Raw genomic sequence first — 24,725 nt, forward strand, 5'->3', positions numbered from 1 at the left:
TGCATAAAAATACCATAGAGTCAGAACTTTGTAGTGTGCAGTGTATAGAGGGCTCTTAATATTTATAAAGTTTTTCATATTTTAGGTAAAAATCAAAATAGATATATAGGGGAATTCGTATGCAAAAATTTGATGATAACATTCGATTATTAAAGATTTTATTGCAGTTGTCACATTAAGTTTGGATCAACACTCGTATTTTATTTTCCTCTGGGTGACATTTACTTATTTGCGGTGTACATCACTCCGAAGATGTCCTTTTTTACAACATGAATCAATACTGAATTTCAAACGCACAAACTCGTAAACATATCTTCATTAGTGTTTTGAAATCGGAAGAACCGGGTATGGTAGCCTAATGTATGGGGAGTTCTGTTCGTGAACGGGAGACCCGGCTTCGATTCTCGTTCATCGCGCCGCGTCAAACCTAAGACATGAACATAAGTAGTGACTGTTCCTTCGACAAGCGCCCGACACTAAAAGTGAAAGCCACGGGTCTTTCGGATGGGTCTTTAAAAACCGAGGGTCTGTTTCACGGTAGGCGTTATCACGATTAAAGAACCCTCAATGTTCAATGACCCTGAGTGTCGAGTATAGCTCTAAATTTGGAGCCCTTCACTGGCACACGGTGACATTTCTATGTCAGTGAAAAAATACTCGAATGGGAAGTTAAACAACATACACTGTACTATCAATCAAACCGGAAGATTTTGTAAATCTGATTAACCACTTCTGTCGAGTACCCGGTTACTCGGTTGATTTTCTTTCCGAATTCTTAAAAACCTTGATCAAGGTATACATTCAATTTTTTTTACGAAACAATATTACCTGGTATTTTATTTGATGTTTGTGATTTTCAAAAATATGCCTCTTTGAAACAAAAATCGGAAATGGCAGTTTTGAAGAAAAAATCCTGTCTCTTCATGCGTATATCAAATTCATTCTGTTTCAGGGAGGCAATTTTTCAGAACAATGGGCATTCCCTATTTGAAAAACAGAAAACGAGACTTATTTTGATATGTGACTAGTTTACGCTTCATTTAATGACAAATTAGAAGTCGATATGCAGTTTCTAAATATTGATCTACATTGTGCTGTATATACCGTTGTATCTGAAAAAATAAGACCGTTTTCTGTTACATACTTAAAATTTTTCTTTTAAACTTCAGGGAAAATAACAAAAGAACTGCAACACCCTCTTTTTATTTTCGAATAAATACATACAAAACATAATAAATTGCGTTAAAAGACCATAGTACATAATATATATTAAACATGTTTTGAAATTCGTCACTTCGGCACTGACAATTTGTTTATTGTTGAACAAAATATATTGAAAAACCAATGCCTTCGTTGTCCATAGCGGCATCATATTTAATTCTTTAGGGCTAACTGAACTTGTTCTGGTATCGTCTAAGACAATAATTTGGGTAATTATTACTTGGGTCTTCTAAACTGATAAACAGCTTGGCAATCGAACCCATCAATATTAGATAAACTGTGAAAACGAATAAAAATCAAGTCTACAGTATCGGTAGACCGCTTCTAACTGCATATAAAACCAAGGAACCAGTAAAGTGGTACCTGATAAAAGAAACTAATTATCCTGAGCATTTTTTCCTAAAAATACATAAAACCCAAGTAACCGAGTAGCAGTTTTACTAACCGATACTCGCATCATTTCACGGTTAACCGGTTAATTAGGTACTCGTTGTCAAAACTAATGTTTATCTATTTATATACAATCTCATGTACCGTGGTCGCTATTATAACATCCTCATAAAGAGAATTTTAAGATAAGTATTCCTTGAATGAAATATTAAGTACAAACCCAAGCTTTGACTGTGACTGATTAGAAACTGAGATTCTCCGTCTGTCCTTGGTTCAGCTAACTTTGTATGAAACTGTTGGCAGGTAGCCTGTAGTTAGTTTTAGGTAACTTAAGTATTTTTTCCAAAACAAGAGGCCCAAGGGCATTAACGGTCACCTGAGTATAATGTAACACTGTAAAGGATCCACAGATGGAATATAACATTAAACAAAATAAGCTGATAAATGAAGCTATTTTGCCAAAAGCAAGAGAAATAGGATGATCAGGGATCAGCAAAATAATTTATTTAGTGCTCAGTAACAAATTTTAAAGTTGTTTTATTTACTTGCCTTTACTTGACCCCATTTGTCACTATCCCCACGCGGATTGAACAAAATAATTGTTCTTTGGCACTATTAGTAAACCCATTTCATTCCCTCTCACACTGGCCTCACCTAGTCTTTGAAGAACACTTCATTTACAAAGATAAGGTATTTTTCCCATTTTTATTTATCTTTTATTTAAAAGTTTACCTGACCATTAAAAACTATGTAAGTACTTTTCGTGTGAAATATTATAAACTAGAAATATGTTTATAGAACATGAATGCCCCACCGAGGGTATATTGGTTATGCAACATGAAAAATTGTATTAGTGTATGAAAGAACACGACCCACAATATGCCTTATTTGGCCTAGTAAATATGAAAAAAATTAAGAGGGCTTCAGAATATATGTTTTTGATAATTCTCACCCTAGAACATTAACACATTTCACATGTACAACATTTTCGTCAAAACCAGATATTTATTATGTCAAACTAAATTTTAACCTCACCGTGGTTCGAGGTTTTCCGGGAAAATGCCAAATTTTACACAATTAATCGTGATTTACACATACAGCACACTCGTTAGCGCAAAATATTAAAACAGGAAAAGAATAATACCTATTCGAGAAACATTTTCCAATAAAAATATTTTGCGGTAACGAGTGTGCTCATGTTGAAAAAAAAAAAATAAAATGCAATTTCAGTGCGTGTGAAAAATGCTATGGCCACGATCCATCATATGCGTGTTCGTGTTTTACACAAACTTATAGGATCGATTCATGAGGTGTATATATATTGATAATGTAAGTGGAAACGCACTCATATCCCACATGTAAAATAATTGTTAAATGAGACGTCATTAGGCATATCAGACGATTGGAATATATGCTGGTTTTAAAAAGCGTTAAAAATGCCGATTTATCAACAATTTTTTCCCAAAAGTTAGATGGGGTCACGGGCAAGAACAACTTTCATACTTACTATATGTATAAATACCACAAATACAAATCTTTCTGTCAATTATTAGCGTTGTTTGTGCTTTGACAAATACGAAATTTGACATTACTTTTGAATTTTGATGCTTTCAAAAATCCGGTAATTTCAATAGCAATTGCTAATGGGTGGCTCATATTACACTAAAGATCCATAGATAAGACACAAGGCGATAGAAAAGCAGTCGATTGTTCGTTTTTAACTTTTAAGACACTAAATGGGGTAAAGAATCTAAAAATTACATTTTCTGAAATCATATTTGGAAAAAAGCATGGGTGTATATTATGATTATGTATCTTGTACATGACGTTACTCGTTATACGTCATTTTTGACGTCATAGAAGATACTTGCAATCAATATTGCGGTTAAGGATGGATTCTTGTCAGCATTTTACGTCGTCAATGGGTCTCCATAAATTATGCAAGTCGTAAAATGCAAAATTCATATTTAATTATACTGAAGGAAAAACTATTAGTTAATTTGTCAGTTTAAGTAATGTTGAATCTATTTCTTTTGAAATTAATAAATTTTTCGTAATATTTTCTTTGATTTGCGACAATCGCCATAATATTCGCAGTTCGGTAGCGAATGTCAACATGTCCAGATCATTTTCCGTAGAAAACCCCGAGAGGGTTATTTTGTAAAATCTACAAACTGTGAACATTATCGAAGCATTGCAGAAGCCCAGGGACAGTTATGACAAATTAAATCATAGTTATTTATGCCCGGGAAATTCCGATCAGCCAAAAGGGAAGCTTGAACTTGAAATTCACAAACATGTGCAAGATTGCAGATCCACGTTGCCTCGTCTGAAGTCATGTCGTGTGCAGTGAGCATGTAAGTTAGTTATATATGTCTGAAGATTTTTATAATTTTGAAATTGAATTCAATTACATGCTGGTTTGTATTGATTTATGGGAATTCGCACGGAAATTATAGTCCTGTTATCAATATTTCGTCTGCTTATTCCCGCGACTTGTCAACATTTGAAGAGGATATATTTCGTGTGTTCGCCAGGTTTATGAATTATAATTCACAAAAATAGCATTTTTTGTATATGATTACAACAAATTTTATATTTTTAACTAGCCTACTTTGTTCAAGACACAACAATCATCAAGTTATTAGAAAAGTAAGGTGTCCCGCTTGGGTACAAATCAAACGGAAAAATAACTTGATATTGTACATGTGGAAATATCAATAATATTGAAACACACAATTGTCTAATAAATAGAGCAAAATGAAACATTATTGTTAAAAAACTATTTATATTATTGTTTTTTTTTTTTACTTTTCTGTACTTTTAGGATAAAAAAATGTCTATTTATTTATATCCAATACATTATAATATAAGACATTATGCATATGGTAGAATCTATTAGAATATCTTCATTCATTTAAATCAATGAATGAAATACAGATGAGATAAGTTGTTTAATCCTATAATCAATTTCCATTAATTTAAAAAAATAGTCTAAGGGATGTTCATGTTTAATTCTTAGGAGAAAATCAACCCTACTTTACCCTAGACTAGAAAAAAGACTGGAGGTCAGAATGCAGGATGATTGAGCAAGGAGTGCTGGCAGATGGACTACTGAGGTACATGTATAAGAAATATGGACACAACTTTATCTAACTATCATGTAATGCAGCATCTGTGTTGCTATGTAAAATATATTACTTTTTTTTTTAAATTATAGGTCAACAAAAAATTTGGACTTTCATCAGGTGGACACATGTTCAGCAAGAAATTCTCACTTCAAATGAATGATGGCTGTGTGTGGAAAAGAGATTTTCTCAGAATATATCACAGATCAGAAGCAGGAATTACATATAATTTATCTGATCAAAGAAATGTTTTTGTAGAAATGTGGAAGTCAGTGCATGTTATCATAGTCACTGCTGCTTGTTGCATGATTCCATTCTTGATTTTTTTCAGAAACTTTCAGTCAAAAATAGTTTTATTTATAATTATACAATGTTTAATTATTTGATTCCCAAGTACCCGATACAGTGCACACTTTGTAGAATGTGATTACTTTACAAAATCTTTGATTCAGATTTGAAATCTTACTCCCAGAGTGAATTTTTCAAGCATTATCTTTCATTAGATTACAATGTGAAGATTTACATGTACTGGCATTACAACAACTTGTAAATGATATATACCTAGCTCTATGTATTCAGTTGCTTTACATTTTCAAATACAGTTAAAATCTTAAAATACAGTTCTGGAATACATAAAAATGTGCCTGCTTTAGATCATTTAGTTAAAGGGTGATTTTTAGCAAGAGCATGCCGAACAAAATTGCTGGTAGTGGCCGGGTTAAAATTTAGATTTTTACAAATGAACTACATACATGTACTTGCAGTAGAAACCCTCAAGAGGTAATTTTTAAGTTATTGACACGGATCAGTAAATGTTTGTGCTACAAATTCTTAAAAAGAAATTTCATCCTTGAATAAGTATTTTGCATCTAAATGTGAAATTAAGTTTGATAGCTGCATGCATATTATTGTTACAAAGTTCAAGGATGTCATTTTCAGGCAAAGATGTCAAAGGGCATATGATTGTCATAGATGGTTTTTTTTGTTATCTTAAAACTCCAGCAAATTTTACGCAATATTTACGAAATATATTTATTGTTGCTGAACAAACTATATACTTATAAATGTGTGTAGGTATTTATTGTCCCTCGCTTTCGCGAAAGAGAGGGGACATTAAATCTCATTCATCTGTCGGGCTGTCTGTCACAAAAACTTTAACCTTGGCCATAACTTTTGAGAGAGAAGAGATTGGGCTTTTGTATTTCACATGTACATTACCTGTAACAAGACCTTTCCAAATATACTGTGAATTTTGACCCCGTGGCCTTGGCCTTGAAGTTTGACCTACTTTTCAAAAAATTAACATTACCTTAAATTGGTCATAACTTTTGTATGAGAAAAGATAGGACTTTCATATTATGCCTGTTTATTAACATTACCTTAAATTGGTCATAACTTTTGAATGAGAAAAGATAGGACTTTCATATTATGCCTGTTTATTACCTGTGACAAGACCTTTTGAAATTATACTATGACTTTTGACCCCGTGACCTTGACCTTGAAGTATGACCTACTTTTTAGAAAATTAACATTTCTTTAAATTGGTCATTAAATTTAAATGAGAAAAGATAGGGCTTTCATATTAAATATGAACATTACCTGTAAGAATACCTTTCCAAGTGTACTATGATTTTTGACCCCATGACCATTACCTTGAAGTTTGACCTACTTTTCAAAATTTTTATCTTTGCTTATAACTTTTGATTTAGAATAGTTAGGGCTTTCATATTTTACATGTGCATTAGTAGTGACAAAGTGTTTCCAAGCATGCTATAATTTTTGACCCCTTTACCTTGACCTTCATGTTTGACCTAAATTTCAAAAATTTTATATTTGGTGATTACTTTTGAATGACATATGATAGGGTGTTCATATTTGACAAGTGCATTACCTGTGTCAAAATGTTTCTGAATATGCTATGATATTTGACCCCGTGACCTTGACCTTCCAGTTTGACCTAATTTTCAAACATTTCATCAGTTTGCTAACTTTTGAAGGAGCAAAGATAGGGCATTCATATTTGACAAGTGCATTACCTGTGACAAGCATTTCCAAATGTACAAAGATTTTTAATCCCATGACCTTGACCTTGAAGTTTGACCTAATTTTTAAAAAGTTTATCATTGCTAATAACATTTGATTGAGAGAAGAGATGGTATTTACATTTGACATGTGCATTACCTGTTTCAAAACCTTTCTGATTGTATACTCTGGTTTCTGATATTTTTTTTTTACATGTGCATCACTTGTGAGAAGATCTTTTGGATTTTATTATGATATTTGACCTCATGACCTTGATCTTGAAGTTTGATGTAGTTTTGAGAAGCTATAGTCTTTGCCATAACTGTTATTAATTCAATAATTTATGTTTTTTTCTATGATGCACAGATAAGACAGGACAAACAAACAAGACAGTTAAAATATGCCATAAATAATGGCATCCCATCCACTAAGACATCGAAAGCGGGGGACCACAATTCTTTGAATTTGCTTGTTGTTTTCAAAACTCAGTTTACAAATGTAAAATATCCAATAATAACATAATACCAGGGACCTATATGTATATAACTACATATACATGTATAGGCATATATATTAGTCCCTCTGATATTCATATATTAAGCTTTGAATGGCATGTTCACTATACATGTATATTGATTTCATGTTTATGTCATAAATAATGTATTGAAATCTTTTCTAGTCTATGAAAATTTTATGTATGATTTTTCTCATAACTTTTTGGAAGGTTTATTATTTATTCCTGGTTATATTAAAGGTTAAGTTGCTTTGAGTTAGTCCTGTGCATGTGAAGAATGTATGTGATAATTTTTCTGTAATTGCCACTAGAAAATTGATGTATTTCATAAAATTGTCAAACATAAAATTCATAAGAATAAAATGACAGAGGAAATTCGAAATGAATATTTTGAATATCATTAGTGTAAAATACCATAAAAATATAATGTATAACTGGGAGAAATGAATGTATTTATGTCACAATTACACCAAATTGATATGTTTTGGGGGATTAAAAATCTTTTTTATAGACATTTAAAACACTCTGTAAAATGAAGATTTCAGAAAGTATAGAGCAAATTCGGGCTAATTTTTTTTCGATAATTTGCCTGATTACTATATCTTTTTTACCTTGTAAATTAATCTTGAACCTTTGAATATTCATCAGACAAAAATCTAAATATTTGACATTATATGGTCAGTTGTAAAAATTGAGATGAAATTTCATGTGAATTCATAAAAACTGAGAATTTTGAAAAAATATCGAGGAAATTCGGATTAAATATATTTATTGAATATAAAGGATTTCATGTTATCTTTTCACCAGCTCATTTCATATGAATTAGTCATCAAAAATAAGTAACAACTTTAATTTTATTTTGAAAGATATTTTTTCAGTCAGCAAAATTTATTCATATGCATAAATTTCAAAACTTCTCTGTGTAAAAGTACTATTTTTAGGAGTGACTTTCAAATGACCTTGACTGAAAATCAAGGCCGATGACACCAAAGTTTTTGGATGTTAAAAGAGTGTAAACAGTCTGAATATTGAGTATTCAGAAAATCAAGATTCTGCCATTATAAGAAATATGAGAAGAATCCATCCTTAAAGCAAAAAAAAAAAAACGAAGGCTTTTGATGGACCTAATTTTCTGTCGTTTTGTTAAATGCATTTAATTAGAAACGGGAAAATAATCTAAAAAAAAAGATATCATTCGAAATTTAGCATTGAGATAATTAGAAAATCTCTGTAAACTGGATCCAAAATAGAACTCATGTGTTGATCCGTCAAATGCACGTCCGGCTTTAATGGATCCCCATGTCGGTACATACAATATTTATATCTACATGTAGCAGCAATCAATCTTTATTTTTGTAACTTCATGTCAATCATTTCATTGAAAAAGCCCGCGTGATAATTCTTATGCACTGACCTGTATAAAAACGTGAAAAGTAACGTTCACCCTTCTTAAGAAAGGATGCGGTCTGGTTGAAACACATTTCAAATATGTTTCCAGAAACAAGATGCATATTTTACATATATGACCCTTGACATTGTTTATTATAAGGAGTGAGATGAAATGCCAGGTGGGATGTCAAGTTAAAAAATAAATGACAAGCAAAAAAAAAAAAAACAATTGATTTTAGAGGATTTGAAATATGTTTCAAAAAAAATTCAGAATTATTTAATCGTTGCTACACTAATGTAAATAACGAGTAAAATGTGTACATGTAAACTACTTGTGTATGAATTGTTTCTGTCAAGTTTTCTTGACCAGCATCTCCTTGTACAAAAAATTGTACACTGATGAGAAAAAATAAGCACAATATACATGTATATGTGCATTGACGGATCCAGAGGGGGGTTCCCTGGGTTGGAACCCCCCTTTATTTTTCCAGAGAGGGAGGGGGTATTCTGTTATATAGATATTTTACGGCTAACATTTTTTGGAATAAAATAAGTAGTTCAATATCTGCTCTTTCTGCACTCTATATAGAGTTTCGCGTATTTGCTTTCCTCCGTGTACCTTCACAATCCCGACCCCGGGCCCCGACCACCCACAAGTAACATTAGCTAAGTTTCACTTTGATTATCATCAGTAAGATTCCGGCGAACTTTTAACTATGCAATTTTTAGACTATCTTCTGAAGTATCTAACTTTAAGAAGTACATGTATACATAAAACGTTATGAAAGGGAGTGTGCTTAAGAGAATATATTTCTCTCCTTATATTATGGAGATATTTTAATCAATGAAGAGAAAGATTTTAAGCCCCCCCCCCCCTCTAAAATAGGATTTTAGAGCGTGATGCACAGGTGTTTGTTTGTTTGTTTGTTTGTTTGTTTATTTTTGCTTGTCAACCCTTTTTGAAGGTTGACCCGTTAGAAAACCGTTTCTACAGGCTTGAAATGCCTGTGGTGTGATTCTGTGCATGAGTGTTTGTGCCACAGACCTGGAACCCCCCCCCCTTTTCAAAAATTGCTGGATCCACCCCTGATGTGATTAGTTAATTTTAGGCCCGTAATACGAAAGGAAGGGGGCATTTCTCCTATAAGAGACTTTCAATCGAATGCCAGTTTACATGCAATTATATCAACATTAATTTGAAGTATAGGAATTATCTAAAACTAGGAATCATGACTATAAAGTCTACTGGAAACGGGGAGAAAGGACGTGTTTGTTAATAGTGCTATGTGCTAAAAGGTCAATGTCCAATAGAATATGTATTTAAAAAAAACCTTGGAAATATTTTTTTTTCTTGAACGCATGTCAACCTATTTTTGTCACATTGAAATAGAATTTTCATTCGGCAATCCTCGGCTGATTCCGTTATCTTCATCAATGATTAGATGATGTACGAATTGGCCGAGGTGTGCCGAGTGATAGAATTTTGTATGTGCCCCCCCCCCCTTATTTCTGCCACTTCTTTCTACAGAAATTTTAAGAATAAAAGAGAGCATTTTACCCTTTCCTCTTATAATGTCTGTCGTAAGGCCTTACATGTACTAGTATTAGCAAGTCCTTGTTCGTGTGAAATCAATCTTACGCTGAGTATTTGCAAAATATTAATGCCTGTACAATGTATATATGTATCTCAGTTCCTATCTCAGTTGACGTTTAAGAGCATTACATACGCAATACTGCTTTATTTATTCACATGCAAATCATAATGTGAAAATGAAATTGAAAGTAGTGAATGTTACGCAATATGTCAATAAAACATACTAAATTTATTACATTTATAGGTAAATACTAGACACTGATAAGTTTTGAGAAGAAAAACAGAAGCATCATTTATTTATCTTCACTTTACAACACGCCACGAATCATTGTCCAGCATACACTTATTATTTTACGGGAATAAAATATGGTCTGGTGATTGGCTGGTTCGTGAAGATAAATATCCGCGAGCTTGTACGTGCGAATCTCGCGGATATATCTCGTATGCGTATTTTAACAGTATAGATGTAAGAATTTATCTTGATGTTACATATACTCTCTTTGTTTATATACATTCAAAATTATAATCAAGTATAACACAAATTTCTACCTTCATTTATTTCTTGCAGTAAATATATACATGTACATGTATTTCGAACAACAAATCAGCTAATACCTATATGTATATTTCACTTGATATATACTCTTTGATGGAATGTGGGGAATTCTCGTGAATTCATATAAGTCAATAGCATAGATCTTCAATTTTTAAGCAGATTTAACATTTTTGTTTCTAGGTGATTTTCTTTTGAATATAATTCAATTATTTCGACAAATTTTTGTATTTATAGGAATAACAAGTTTTGAATGAGTTCCGTATTTTACGAAACTCCTTTCAATTTCTCTATTACAAGAAAGAAAACGATTAGATGTTTAATTTATTGTTACAAATGTTTAGGAAATACATCCTTTTAACTTCCGTCGACTATTTTTTTCTATGATAATTTATTCAGATATAGATTTTTAAAAGCTCAAATATTTACTATTTCATTGATCTAAAAATACCACAATTGAAGTCATTTTCCATTGAAAAGATTTTTTCAATTCTATCCAGTCAGAATTGACTGGTATATCAAATGAAAACTTTTATCTGCTTTTTAAAATTATGGTTCTAAATTAAATGATGTTGATTAAATAAATATCTATCTCCATTTATTCAATTTCAAGTCTTAAATTTGTATATTGCTTCATTGTAATTGCAAACTTTAAGTCATTTCTATCGCTCTTTGACGTGACGTTATATTACAAAAAATGACGTTCCTATTGCATTTTTCTATCAAAACACTGCCATATTGCAATATCTATTTTTCAAAAAGTATAATAGATATTGAAAAAAGGAAAACGGTTATGAAAAGCGAAAATTCTACATTATCTATAATAAACATAACATTAATTTTTGAGAAGAGGCCGTTTTTGATGCTTCGTGGGTTTAGCTCTTTGATGAGAATATCTTGAATAGATTCTTTAAAATTGAAATTGAAATCTAAAAAGTTGGATATAGATGATAAATTTTCACCAAATTATGTATAAGTGCATAAGCTTACATAAATATATCTTAAATGGTTTCTTTAAAATTAAGCAAAATGCAAATTTTAGTAAAATGAGGTCAAGGTCCCAGAAAAGTTCAAGGTCAAACATTCTTGATGCAGTTGGATAGTTCTCATAAATACGTATTAGCATATTAAGTTTGATAAAATATTTTGAATGGTTTATTTAAAACTGAGCTAAACACTAATTTAAAATAAATGAAGTTAAAGTCAAAGGAAAGGTCAAGGTCAAAAAATGTTGATGCAGTTGAAAAAGTTACATCAGTATGTATTAGGATATGAAGTTTGATAAAAATATTATAACTAGTTTCTTTAAAACTGAGCTAAACACTAATTTAAGAAAAGTGAGGTCAAGGTCAAAGGAAAGGTCAAGGTCAAAGAATATTGATGAAGTTGAATAGCTCTCATCAGTATGTATCAGCATATGAAGTTTGACACTAATTTAAGAAAAGTAAGTCAAGGTCAAAAGAAAGGTCAAGGTCAAAGAATATTGATGCAGTTGAATAGCTCTCATCAGTATGTATCAGCATATGAAGTTTGACACTAATTTAAGAAAAGTAAGTCAAGGTCAAAGGAAAGGTCAAGGTCAAATAATATTGATGCAGTTGAATAGTTCTCATCAGTATGTATCAGCATATGAAGTTTGACATTAATTTAAGAAAAGTGAGGTCAAGGTCAAAGGAAAGGTCAAGGGCAAAAAATGTTGATGCAGTTGAATAGCTCTCATCAATCTGTATCAACATATGAAGTTTGATAACACTATCTTGAATGGTATCTTTAAAAGCGAGCTAAACACTTATTTAAGAAAAGTGAGGTCAAGGTGAAAGGAAAGGTCAGGGTAAAAAATATTGATGCAGTTGAATAGCTCACATCAGTATGTATCAGCATATGAAGTTTGTTAAAAATATCTTGAATGGTTTCATTAAAACTGAGCTAAACACTAATTTAAGAAAAGTGAGGTCAAGGTCAAAAAAAGTTGATTCAGTTGAATAGCTTACATCAGTATGTATCAACATATGAAGTTTGATTACACTATCTTGAATGGTATCTTTAAAACTGAGCTAAACACTAATTTAAGAAAAGTGAGGTCAAGGTCAAAGGAATGGTCAAGGTCAAAAAATGTTGATGCAGTTGCATAGCTCTCATCAATATCTATCAGCATATGAAGTTTGAAAAAATATCTTGAATAGTTTCTTTGAAACTGAGCTTTGAACAGAGCTAAACGAAAAGTCTGACGGAAGGACAGAAGGACGGAAGACGGACATGACAAACACTATATGCCCCGGCCATATTCATGGCGGGGCATAAAATTTTTTGTCCAATTCTGTTATTCAATAGACCTTTCAATTATATCATTTACAGTGATTAATTACCGTAGGTGAATAGCGAAGGAGAATAAATTCTTTCAGTAGAAAACAAATTAATAAATTTACCAAATGGTACAGATTTTCTAAAATCTGGTAAAAATACCCTTGCTTAATACTTTATATACTCCTTTTGCCTCCTAGATGTACAGGGAGCGGAGAAGACGATTTTCAAGAAATAATGCAGTTTTACTATATATTCAAATGAGCCGAACCCTAACACCAAAATCCCCTGACCCAATTGTTATGAATTTTAAACTTTTTGAAAAGACATTCTTGCTCATTATAACCATGCAGTTAGTTTCGCTGCTAAATACCCAGGGGCAAAGATGATTTTCAAAGAAATAATTCATTTTCACGATATATTCCACACACACACACACACACACACACACACCCCTCGCACCTAAACCCCTGACCCTGGGGCCACAATATTCACAATTCTGGAAAAGACAACCTTGCTCATCATAGCCATACATTTAGTTTATCTGCTAAAAACCCAGGAGCAATGACAAAGATTTTCAAAGAATTAATGCAATTTCACAACATAATCAATAGAGCCCCGCCCTATCACCAGAACCCCTTACCAAAGGCCATGAAATTCACAATTTTAGAAGCGTTACCCTTTTTCATCAGAACTATGCGCTTGGTTGATTTTTTTTTAAACCCAGTAGCAGAAAAGAAGATTTTTTTAAAAAGAAAATGCACTTTCACTAAAGAATCATTAGAGCCCCCTCCCCCCATTCCACAGAACCCCTGAGGGCCACAATTTTGGAGGAGGCACTCTTAATCATCGTAACAGTGCACTTAGTTTCTCTTCTAAATGCCCGGGAGCAGAGAAGATTTTCAAATGAATTAAAGCATGTTCACTATATAATCAATGGAGCCCCGCCCTGACACAAAAAAAAAACTAACCCAGATGCCATGAAATTCACAATTTTGGAAGAGGCACCTTTGATTATCATAACTATGCGCTTAGTTTATCTCCAAAATACCAATAAGCAGAGAAGATTTTCAAAGAAATAATGCATTTTCACTATATATACACTAGATATACAGCAGACCCCCCCCCCCCCCACCACCACCACCACCAAAAAAAAAAAAACCCTGAACCCCTGACCTGGGGCCAGGAACTTCACAATTTCTGAAGAGGCACCTTTGCTAACCATAACCATTCACTCTGGGTTTTTTCTTTAATACCCAAGAGCAGAGAAAAAGATTTTCAAAGAAAGAATGCATTTTCACTATATACTCAAGAGAGCCCCACCCCAACACCAAAACCCCCGACCCAGGGGTCACAATTTTGGAAGAGGTACCCTTGCTCATTATAACCTTTTTTTTATTTGCTTAATACACAGAAGCAGAGAAGAGAAGAAGAAATAATGTCCTTTCAACATGATATTTAATTGCACTTTCACTTTATATTCAATAGAGCTCCCCCTCCCGCAGAACCCTTCACCCTTTGTCCACAAATTTCACAATTTTGGAAGAGGCACCCTTGATCATCATAACCGTGCATCTAGTTTATCTGCTTCATATACAGTGGTAGAGAAGATTTTAAAAGAATTTATGCATTTTCACTGTATGATCATTACAGTCCCACCCTAACTCTAGACCCCCTGACCCTGGGGCCATGAATTTCACAATTTTGGTAGAAGATTCAATGCTTATTACAATCATGCAAACAGTTTGGCTGCTTGATGTCTGGGAGTAAAGAAGATTTTTAAAGATAGCACTAATTTCGATGGTTTTAGCCCCACCTCTCAGGCCCCAAGGAGGCAGGGACCATGAAATGCACAACTTTTGGTCCCCTTTACTCAAAGATGTTCTACGCCAAAATTGGTTGAAATTGGTTCAGCGGTTCCGAAGAACAAACTGAAAATGTTCAAATGTTAACCGACGACGCAAAACGCACGACCACGGACGAAAACTGATAGCAATAGGTCACCTGAGTGACTCAGGTGACCTAATAATATTATCACAGCACGATCCTACATAACAACATTAAAAAAAACTTTTTTTATATATTTACCCCTGCTTCGGCCCAGGTAGATGTTGTGTGACTGAAAAAATAGCATTTATCGTGGTACTGAACGAATCCATCACTGCAGCCTGTAATTTTATATATAGTATTTCATTTACTTCAAGGTAGTGCAATCCTCAGGTTCTGAAACTTAGCAGTGAAGTAATTTAAAATGCTCACAAAGATTTCAATTTCAAGCTCTATTTTTAGACTTAATTAATTAAACAATAATTCTATTGGTTATCCTTCCTGGCTGCGAGGAGCCCTTAATAAAATATATATTCATTGGTGGTGTGTAAGACTGATCATAGAAACAGATATATTTATTCAGACAGAATATTACCTCTTTCGAAATGGGCTAGATTTAGTGTTTAGCATCTTGCTCATTTGTAAACATCATCACTTGTAACAGCATATCACCATTCTTATTGTAAACATTTTTCAGGTAATATTATTAAGAACTCGCCTTCTTTCTACGTGTGCGTGATAAAAATAAATACTTACAATGAACAAATGATACTGAAAAGAATATGGATATCACGAAATATGTATACATCTTTGGTGGAGTCATAACTATTCCACAGATATGTTATATGTTAGATATGAGACTGATTTCGTTGTTCTCCTTATCTAGCGTTAACGGTGCTCGCTCCTTAATCGGAAGGTCGTGGCTTCAAGCCCCGGCTGCGACTGACCTAAGTCGACAAAAAAAAGGTAGCAACTGTTCCTTTGCCAAGCGTTCGGTACTTTGAAGTGACAGTTGCTGGTCTTTCGGATGAGACCTTAAAAACCGAGGCCCTGTGTCACGACAGGAAGTAGAAGGCGTTGGATAAAGATTTCTCGCTGCACAATGGTCCTGAGTGCCTCAATTTGAAGCCCTTCGCCTATACATGGTGACGTCTCTATACGAGTGAAAAATTCTCGAATGGGACGTAAAACAATACAATCAATCAATCAATCTAGCATTAACGTACCCTAATCACGTGTATGGTTCTCCGATCATTGAATATTGCATTAATGAAAGTTTTTCTTGCCAGAATTTTCATGTATGTATATCAGTTTAGAAAATTGATAGCAAATAGCCTTTAACTTATTGATGTCAAGGTATATTTCTTCGCATAAGTAATTGCCTTTTAGTGCAATTTGGGGACGATGTGAATTGAATTAATACAAATTAACAGCAGATCAAGGTGTTTGCACATTAAAGAATATACACATGTATATTTTTGACTGTCTGGATAAATCGGAAATTTTTGAAAGAATAACAATGACTTGCAATGTATTGATTTAAAAATTTTCTGGTTTGATTTTCTTATATTGTCTTCTGTAGGTAATATCTCAAATACTACCATATATTTTAAGTGGTGCTCTTGGTAAGAATGCGCATCTGGTGCATCAGAATTGGTACCGTATATGATTTACATTATGTCTCCTAGGTCGAGGCCTCTGCTGGTGGACTGTTAGTCCCCGAGGGTCTCTACAGCCCAGTAGCTAAGTATTTCGGTAAAAGCTTGAAAATACGGATATATATTTAATTGCTGTGGTAAAATTTAGAAATTTATTTCAAAATTAAGGATTATCTCCCTCATGCATATCTCCGATCCTTCGACATATTTGGCTCCAGTCTTTGGCACCTTTTTTCAGCTCTTCAAAGGTTTTTTTTTTATCTAAATATTTTGGATTTCCAACGTTTCGGCATAAGCATCACTGAAGATACATAATTTGTCGAAATGCGCATCAAGATCTTTTTAAATTCGTATAAAAAATGAAAATTAGTTTAAAAACATAGTAACTATTTATTTAGGAGAGGCAAAAATTACGTCAAATAAAAGTACAATGTATATAGAGAATAATAACGAAATACTAATATATGGTGTTTGTAGAGGATTTCGGAATACTGGACGGTACCATATCTATATGACTAATTATAACTTTGCTGCTCTTCGGAAAATTTCTTAAAGATTATTTTCCTATGTAAAATTTGATTGCCTCCTATGCAGGGGGTCATGATTTAAACAAAATTGAATCTACACTATGTAGTGAATAAGTTTCGTCTTTTCTGGCCCAGTGGTCCTTGAGAAGAAAAGTTTTAAAATATGCAGTTGAACTTTTACTATTTCTAAAAGCTGAATTCTTCTCCCCTTGATGAAAGAGGGCGTGGTCCTTTATTTGTACAAATTTTAATCTCCATATCCAAGGATGTTTTGTGGCAAGTGTTGTAGACATTGGCCCTGTGGTTTCTAGAGAAGAACTCCAAATGTGAAAAATTTACAAACAGACAGAAAGACTGACCCCAGGCAAAATGTAATCAAAAAATCTCACTTGAGCTTTCAGTTCAGGTGAGCTTACAAAACATTTAATTAAATATAGAATATTTTCGAAGAGCAGGTTGAGAAAGCAAGGCAAAACTGTGGAATGGATCATACTGTACAGGACTAAATGGACAGTCTAAACACCTTTGGACGGCAGGTGGGACAGAGAATCAGAAGACAGAAACAATGGCCCTTAACGTGGACGCACTTGCTCCTGTAAAAGTGAACGGAACAGACTTCATCAGGCAGATAGCTTTACGTACCTCGGTAGCAGCATCAAATCTGAGGGTGGCATAAACGAAGACGAATAGACAGAAGTCAACATCAAGCTAAAAATATACCAGAGCTGTGTCGTCATTCCTGTATGGATCCGGATGCTGGAGGATAACGGAAGCTTATCCACCCAGGCTCTGCTTTCGCACCACATGCCTTCGTAGAGTCCCTTAAATATTCTAGCCAGAAAGCTCTCTTATGAAGACCTGCTTAGGAGATGCAGACAGAAGGACTTGGGTTTCATCACTCGGGCACGTAGTCTGCCCCCTCCCCCCCCCTTTTTTTTTTTTTGCAAACATAACTTTTTACTGTTGAAAATGTAAATTGAAAGGCTGCCCCCCCCCCCGTACACTTTCTGTTGCAGTATAGTCAAATCGGGGTAATGTTGTTAATTTATGAATAAAATTTGGTTGTGAAAGAAATTGAGAAGTTGAACCCCCCTCCACAACTTACCCCGACATAGGACTTCGACTATGGACAATTTTCCCTCTCTTATTTTTTTTTTTTTTTATTATTATTTTTTTTATTATTTATTTTTATTTTTATTATTTTTTTTTTTTTTGCCTGTCAGTTTTTTTTTTCAGACTAGTTGTGTCATTTTTTTTTCTGCCCCCCCCCCCTTCAAAAAAGATAAATATTAAGTGCCTGTCAAGAGACAGTGGGGAAGAACAAGGTATGTGCTACGGAGAGAGTCACTAGAAAGATATACTAGTAGGTAGATCAAGAACAACATAGGGAAGAGCAATCGAGAACGAGATGAAAACTATACCGCACTCTTGGGGATCATTGACTAAACGGGTCCAGGACAGACAGAGGTGGAAAGACTTTGTTGCCGCCCAAGACACCATACTATGATAGGTGTACAATGGCCGATGATAATGCTATATTATAACCAACAACCCTCCACCCCTTCCTACACACACTACAAAACCTAAGCTTAGGGTTCTCAGTTTATCTTAAAAAGCCATAATAAAAAGTTTTCAGATTTTTAAGTTAAAAGATTTCAAGGTAAAAGTAAACTTGTATCGCAGTCCAGGGAGATTAACTGTAATTCTTCACAGGTACTTGGGAAATGGCATATAAATATGTATGTACCTTATTGATACGTAAAAGGGTAATTTTTTCACATATCAATAAGGTACATACGGTATATATTTATAAACCAAGACCCAAGTACTGTACCTGTGTAATTCTTAACTGAAAAATTATGTTGAAACTCTTTGGAATTTTATCTCCCTTTTACTACACACATATATACGTATGAATTATGAGCATGGCATTCTTTAGTAATGTTACCTTTTTCATTCTACCTACTATCTTTCAATCTCTGAAATAGGCTTTTTGTGTTTTGTTTTTTAATTCATTTAAAATTTCCCGCTTGGATCATTAGAGCATCTTGTGACTCTCACGTGATTAGGTATTTGCTTGCATAAGATCAAAATGGCACGCTTTCCTATTGAGGAAATATTTTCTCTTTGCATATTGGTCGTGTTTTTATTATTTGAGACATGTCATGCTCATCTTTGTCTAATAAGCCCTACACAAAGAGGTTCTCTTGCAGGAATTAACAAAGAAGGTATTAGTAAATCAGTCGATATCGGAAGAAAAATACTGTAGGCCACAGCGACTTAATTGCTCCCGAAGTGTAAAGAAATATTTTAAAATTTAATAGTTTTTTGTTGTTGTTTTTTTTTTTTTTTGGGGGGGGGGGGGTTTGTTTTGCACTGAAATGTATAGATTTATACATAAATTTCAATTCAAGAACTTAAATTTATTAAGATATATACCTAGATATAGGCCTACATAACATAGTGAAAAGGTAAATGATTTGTTTATTTTTGACAGGTAATGATAACTGCTTCCAAATTAAAGGGCCATGTGGAAAACTCCCACAGAGTAAAGATGGTGTTATTGTGAGGCATGTATTATGGCAACAACTTGTGTACTTTTTTCTTGGCTCATGCCCATATAGATATTGTACAAAACATAATTACCGTTTCTACAGTCCATTAGGACATTGTGCCACTTGACTAATTAAGGCTTAAAGCTTATTTTAATCTGAATATAAAATAAACTTTTAAAATGGAGTGTTTTTAATTTTTTTCTTCTTCTTCTTCAGGCCAGGGCAAACATTGAGTGTTACATTTCAGAAGAATTTGGACCATTTTCTGAGTTCTTCGCCTGTATGTTTTCTTAACAAATGATGTTGCATTTTGAATAATATAATATATGAATGTAATTTGTCTTTAAATGATCACTGCTTCATTCAGAAATTATTATTGTTTGAATATTCAGGTCAGAAAAGTCTAGTATGATCACATTTTGTATCCTGGTCAGACTTTGTATTTTATAAGAGGAAAAAAAAAACAGAATATATCAATATGTGATTTTAATTTAGAGAATATTAATTTGATAAAAGCAAAACTGTTTTAAAATTTTCAGGGTAACTTTACTGTGGCCTTTGGTCGTGCCACCACATTTCAGATACTGACTACTGTACCAGACAAGGGGGAGAAATCACTGACTCTCTACACAGCTTTGGTGAAAATTCCGTACGTATGCAGCTACAGTTAATGTCGTATTAAAAAATACATATTTACATTAGTTTAACAAATGCTTTATTATATACACCAATAATATTTTTCAGGCTTGTGAAAGGAAGCTATGCTATTCAGGTGAGTTTGTTATTATGCATACTACTGTATTGACCAAGAGATAATTTTTTATTCAATGTTTCTTGATATGTTTTTCAAGATAGTGGAAATCTAATTATTGCTTTATTTTATTTCAAGGTGATATATAACACCAATAACCCTAAAGCTCCAGCACAATTTTTCCAGTGTGCAGACATTATGGTGGAGAATTTGTGAAAGTGTGAACATACACATACAGATGGAGAATATTCATTCCTTCAGTAGTCTGTTTTTCTGCCTAGATCTGTTAAATAGAATTGTACTTCATAGACTTGGAAACATTTAAATACTGACTCTTCCTTGTGTGAACACTTCACGATTATATTAATTAATAGTGAGTTATTATTTGTAATACAAACTTTGTAATTATTAGTTGTCTTTGCACCTCAGAGAGAGATGGTGAGAGATTCAAAACAAGAGGCCCATGGGCCACTGGGCCACATCGCTCACCTGAGCACATTGGCTAGGAAAAAAAAAAGCAAAAATCAGTTAAGTATTGAAAAGTTAACGAGGGGGGGGGGGGTGAATTTTAAACTACCTGATGATGCTTTCATATCAATATAACAAATGGCGTTGCTGTTCTTGAGCAGAAGATTTTTTCCCATATATTCATTTGTAAAAATTTGATCCCCCATTGTGGCCCCACCCTACCCCCGGGGCCCCTCATTTGAACAAATTTCATTCCACACTACCCAAGGATGCCTCCATATCAATTTTACTAATCATGGCTTTTCTGTTCTAGAGGAAAAGATTTTTTCCTGTATATTTCTATGTAAAAGTTTGATCCCCCATTGTGGCCCCTCCCTACCCCGGGGGTCATGATTTGAACAAACTTGAATCTACACTACCTGAGGATGTTTCCACATAAGTTTAATCTTTCCTGGCCCAGTGGTTCTTGAGAAGAAGATTTTTAAATGATGCCATTATTTTTTCACTAATTCCGAATTATCTCCCCTTGAAAGAGGGCGTGGCCCTTCATTTGAACAAACTTGAATCCCCTTCACCCAAGGATACTTTGTGGCAAGTTTGGTTGAATTTGGCCCAGTGGTTCTTGAGAAGAAGTCGAAAATGTGAAAAGTTTACAGACAGACGGACGCCGGACAAAAAGTGATCAGAAAAGCTCACTTGAGCCTTCGGCTCAGGTGAGCTAAAAATATTTTGCTCAAAGCAAATAGAGAGAGAAGAAGGATACTATAGCAATCATTTATTTATAACTGTCAGTATTGTCTCAGACTTGATTGGAAGACTTTTGTTTTGTTGATATACCATGAATACCATAATTGCTCTAGAAATATATCACATTAGATTTAGATGAAAATATAACACACAGAAAAATTAAATAAAAACAAATTGGGTAAATGGGAGAGAAGAATATATAATTATACATATGTATAATATAAGATATAATATATGATATAGAGAATATTCAATGTTTTGTAGATGAATATGGGATTTATTTCACGAGTGGGATGGGATTTTTTGATATTTTCACTCATGCTTCGCACTCGTGAAAATATCAAAAAATCCTGTCTCACGAGTGAAATAAATTCCATATTCATCTACAAAACATTGAATTTTCTGTTTATTACATTTTCTTAGATTTTCCCTCTGCCTCTGTCTTTTCGTTACACAGTGTCGTAGGCTGTGACGTCATAGTTGAGCGGTTGAGACGTCATAGCTAAGTGATTGCTAGATTGAAAAACATTGTAAACATGGATTTTTAATGACATATTTGGAAAAACTTCGGCAGTATAACTATTAGTTTCTGCCAGGATGGCTCATTAACTTGATCTTATAACAGGCAAGGAAATTTTTAAAAAACACTCTTCGTGAAGGGAAGGAAAATTGTAAGTTTTGCCACACTTCTGATATTCTCACACTGTGAGAATACCATTTTGATATCCTTTCACACTGTGTCAGAATATCACTTTTATTCAGTAAATAAATTACAGTATTTCACTGTTGAAAATGTAATAAATATACATATCTTAATTTGTGTCATTAAATATCTTGCATAATACACTGTACATATTTGTTTCTTAATGTACATGTATAAAGAATCTTTTTCTTTGATATATACCTCTATCATAAACTATGTTTTCACTTCTTATTTTGTATTATGCCAAATGAAATATTTTCAAACTTCTTTTGAAGACTTTTTCTTGTGTTAATTCTATTGGTTAAGCAGCTGTCAAGTTAATTAAACAGTGTGCATTTATAACAAAAATTACCTGCAGTACTGCAGAGTATAGGTAATATATGCACAATCTTTAGAATCCACAATAAAAACAGACTGACGAAGGTATGATTTGAAGTCAACAACCACTCAGCAGTGTTAGCCAAATTCATTGAAATGTCATAAGATTCAGATTTCTTCAATATGACTGTCTGGGTAGAGATAGGAACACCAAGATCCAAAGCAATCTTTCATTATTTAATCCTTTCCTGATGAGGTGCAAGGCCAACATGCAACCAACATTATGTGAGCTATATGTAAAATCTAGTTTGTTCAAACAATGGCCACTTCGCAGGAATGAGGACAAAACGGAGGTTATATAAGTTTTAAATAGTAATACAAGTATATTGGATAAAATTTAAAAACACATACAATTGGTACCAATTGTTAAAATGCTGTGGAATATGCAAGCATTAGTGTAAGGTTGACTTAAGATTGTTAAAATTACAGCCCCTGGACAGCAAAGCTGGGAGAAGTCATGTACTGTAATTCAATATTCATTTTACAGAAATCTGATTGAAAAGGAACAATACAATTAATATAAATAGTCAAAGTACGTAATATATAATGACTGCATGTCCTGTTTTAGTGTAGATTCAAACTTTTCAAACCCTTGCTTTTTGAAAGAGCATGCTAGGGTAGAGTTTAATTTCTGATCAGTTCCTTTTTTTCTAAAGAGTTGATAATAAACTACCAGTATAAGCTTGCAATTAACCTGATGACATTCCTCAGAAAATCTGCCTTATGACATTAATGCTTTTCAGGCTCCTTATTAACTTGTTAACCCCCTCCTGCAAAAACACACCACAAAACCTAACCAAAGAAAATTAGATTTGACTACTCTGGCCAGATGCCTCAATGGTATTGCACCTGTCAAGGGTGCAAAGAGCCTGATTTGGAATCCTGTGGTCTGTGGCATTTTCTTCTTTTCTGTGGCAGTGTGCAATATGGTTGGTCTTTCCAAACAAACTTGCATATATTCCGATATCTTTCATTTTACATTTGGAATGTGTTATTTACAATTGTAGTATATATATAAAAGTTTGTAATTTCATCTCATGAGTGACCTGTCATGGTATCCTAGGATAGGGCATTTGCTTCGTGATAGGGAGGCCCAGGTTTGATTCTCATTAGCCGTGCCTCATCAAACCCAAGACATCAATTATAGGTAGTGACTGTTCCTTCACCAAGTGCTCAGAATCACAGGTGTTTCAGATGAGACCTGAAAAACCCAGGTCGATCCCTTGTCACGGTAGGCATGATAAAGAACCCTCACTGCTCAATGGCCCTGAGTGCCAAGTATATAAGGTCTAAATTTGAATTAGCCATCACCGTTATATGGTGACGTCTCTATATGAGTGAAAAATTCTCAGATGGGATGTTAAACAACATAAAATCAACCAGACCTATATCTTGAGGCCAAGCCTAAGGAATAGGTCTCATCAAGAGGAATCAACTCCTGAAATGCTATACATTAAGTGGTTTTAATTTACTGCTACAAATTAAACTTTAGATCAAGGTTCTGCCAACAAATCACTGACTCACTGTTGATAGATTCTGTTCACAACTGTCAGGTAGACCAGCCCATATCATCACCACTGGCCAATCTCGAACCATGAAATTTACATTGGGTGTTTTCGGGAACAATAGTTAATTCAAGGGGCTTTTAGGGATTAATGAAGCAATATTATTTAGTAAATTACTTTTATATAAATGTAGTGAAGAATTAGTAGAGGTACATGTATATAACAACATACATGTATACCAAGATGTTCCCATATCTATAATGCATCATTGCTGATACTTATATTGAATCTCAAGTACACTTATAAATTGATTTGATTTTTTTCCCCCTAGTGTGGCAAATATTTGTTTTAACAGGAACTGGAGTTAATTTTAAGAATGTGTTATGTTAAGACAATTCATTAAGATATATTCATATAGAAAGATCTAAACAACAGAATACTAGTATACTAAAAACTAAAAGTTAAAATACGCTTTGAAAAAAATCTTTAATTCA

The 24,725-nt window shown here is 33.5% G+C and overlaps 1 protein-coding gene and 1 long non-coding RNA gene across 2 annotated transcripts; one reads left to right on the top strand and one right to left on the bottom strand.

Annotated features, from left to right (window-relative positions):
- Positions 1 to 1,836: 1,836 nt before the first annotated feature.
- Positions 1,837 to 15,747, bottom strand: LOC133188981 (uncharacterized). Its single transcript, XR_009721370.1, has 3 exons — positions 15,696 to 15,747; positions 15,201 to 15,280; positions 1,837 to 1,919 (listed from the first exon to the last, which is right to left on the bottom strand). It is a non-coding gene; the product is annotated as an uncharacterized LOC133188981 (long non-coding RNA).
- Positions 15,748 to 19,190: 3,443 nt separating this feature from the next.
- LOC133175908 (uncharacterized) lies at positions 19,191 to 20,880 on the top strand. The gene is made up of 6 exons (XM_061311081.1): positions 19,191 to 19,352; positions 19,622 to 19,694; positions 19,896 to 19,959; positions 20,219 to 20,328; positions 20,424 to 20,451; positions 20,569 to 20,880. Exons 1-6 carry the CDS (start codon positions 19,217 to 19,219, stop codon positions 20,644 to 20,646), a joined length of 489 nt encoding a protein of 162 aa, XP_061167065.1. The 5' UTR covers positions 19,191 to 19,216; the 3' UTR covers positions 20,647 to 20,880.
- The last annotated feature ends 3,845 nt before the right edge of the window (positions 20,881 to 24,725 follow it).

Source organism: Saccostrea echinata, unplaced genomic scaffold, assembly GCF_033153115.1.
Source record: "Saccostrea echinata isolate AGI-Se365-2 ecotype Australia unplaced genomic scaffold, CSIRO_AGI_Sech_v1 ptg000001l, whole genome shotgun sequence".
Lineage (NCBI taxonomy): Eukaryota > Metazoa > Mollusca > Bivalvia > Ostreida > Ostreidae > Saccostrea > Saccostrea echinata.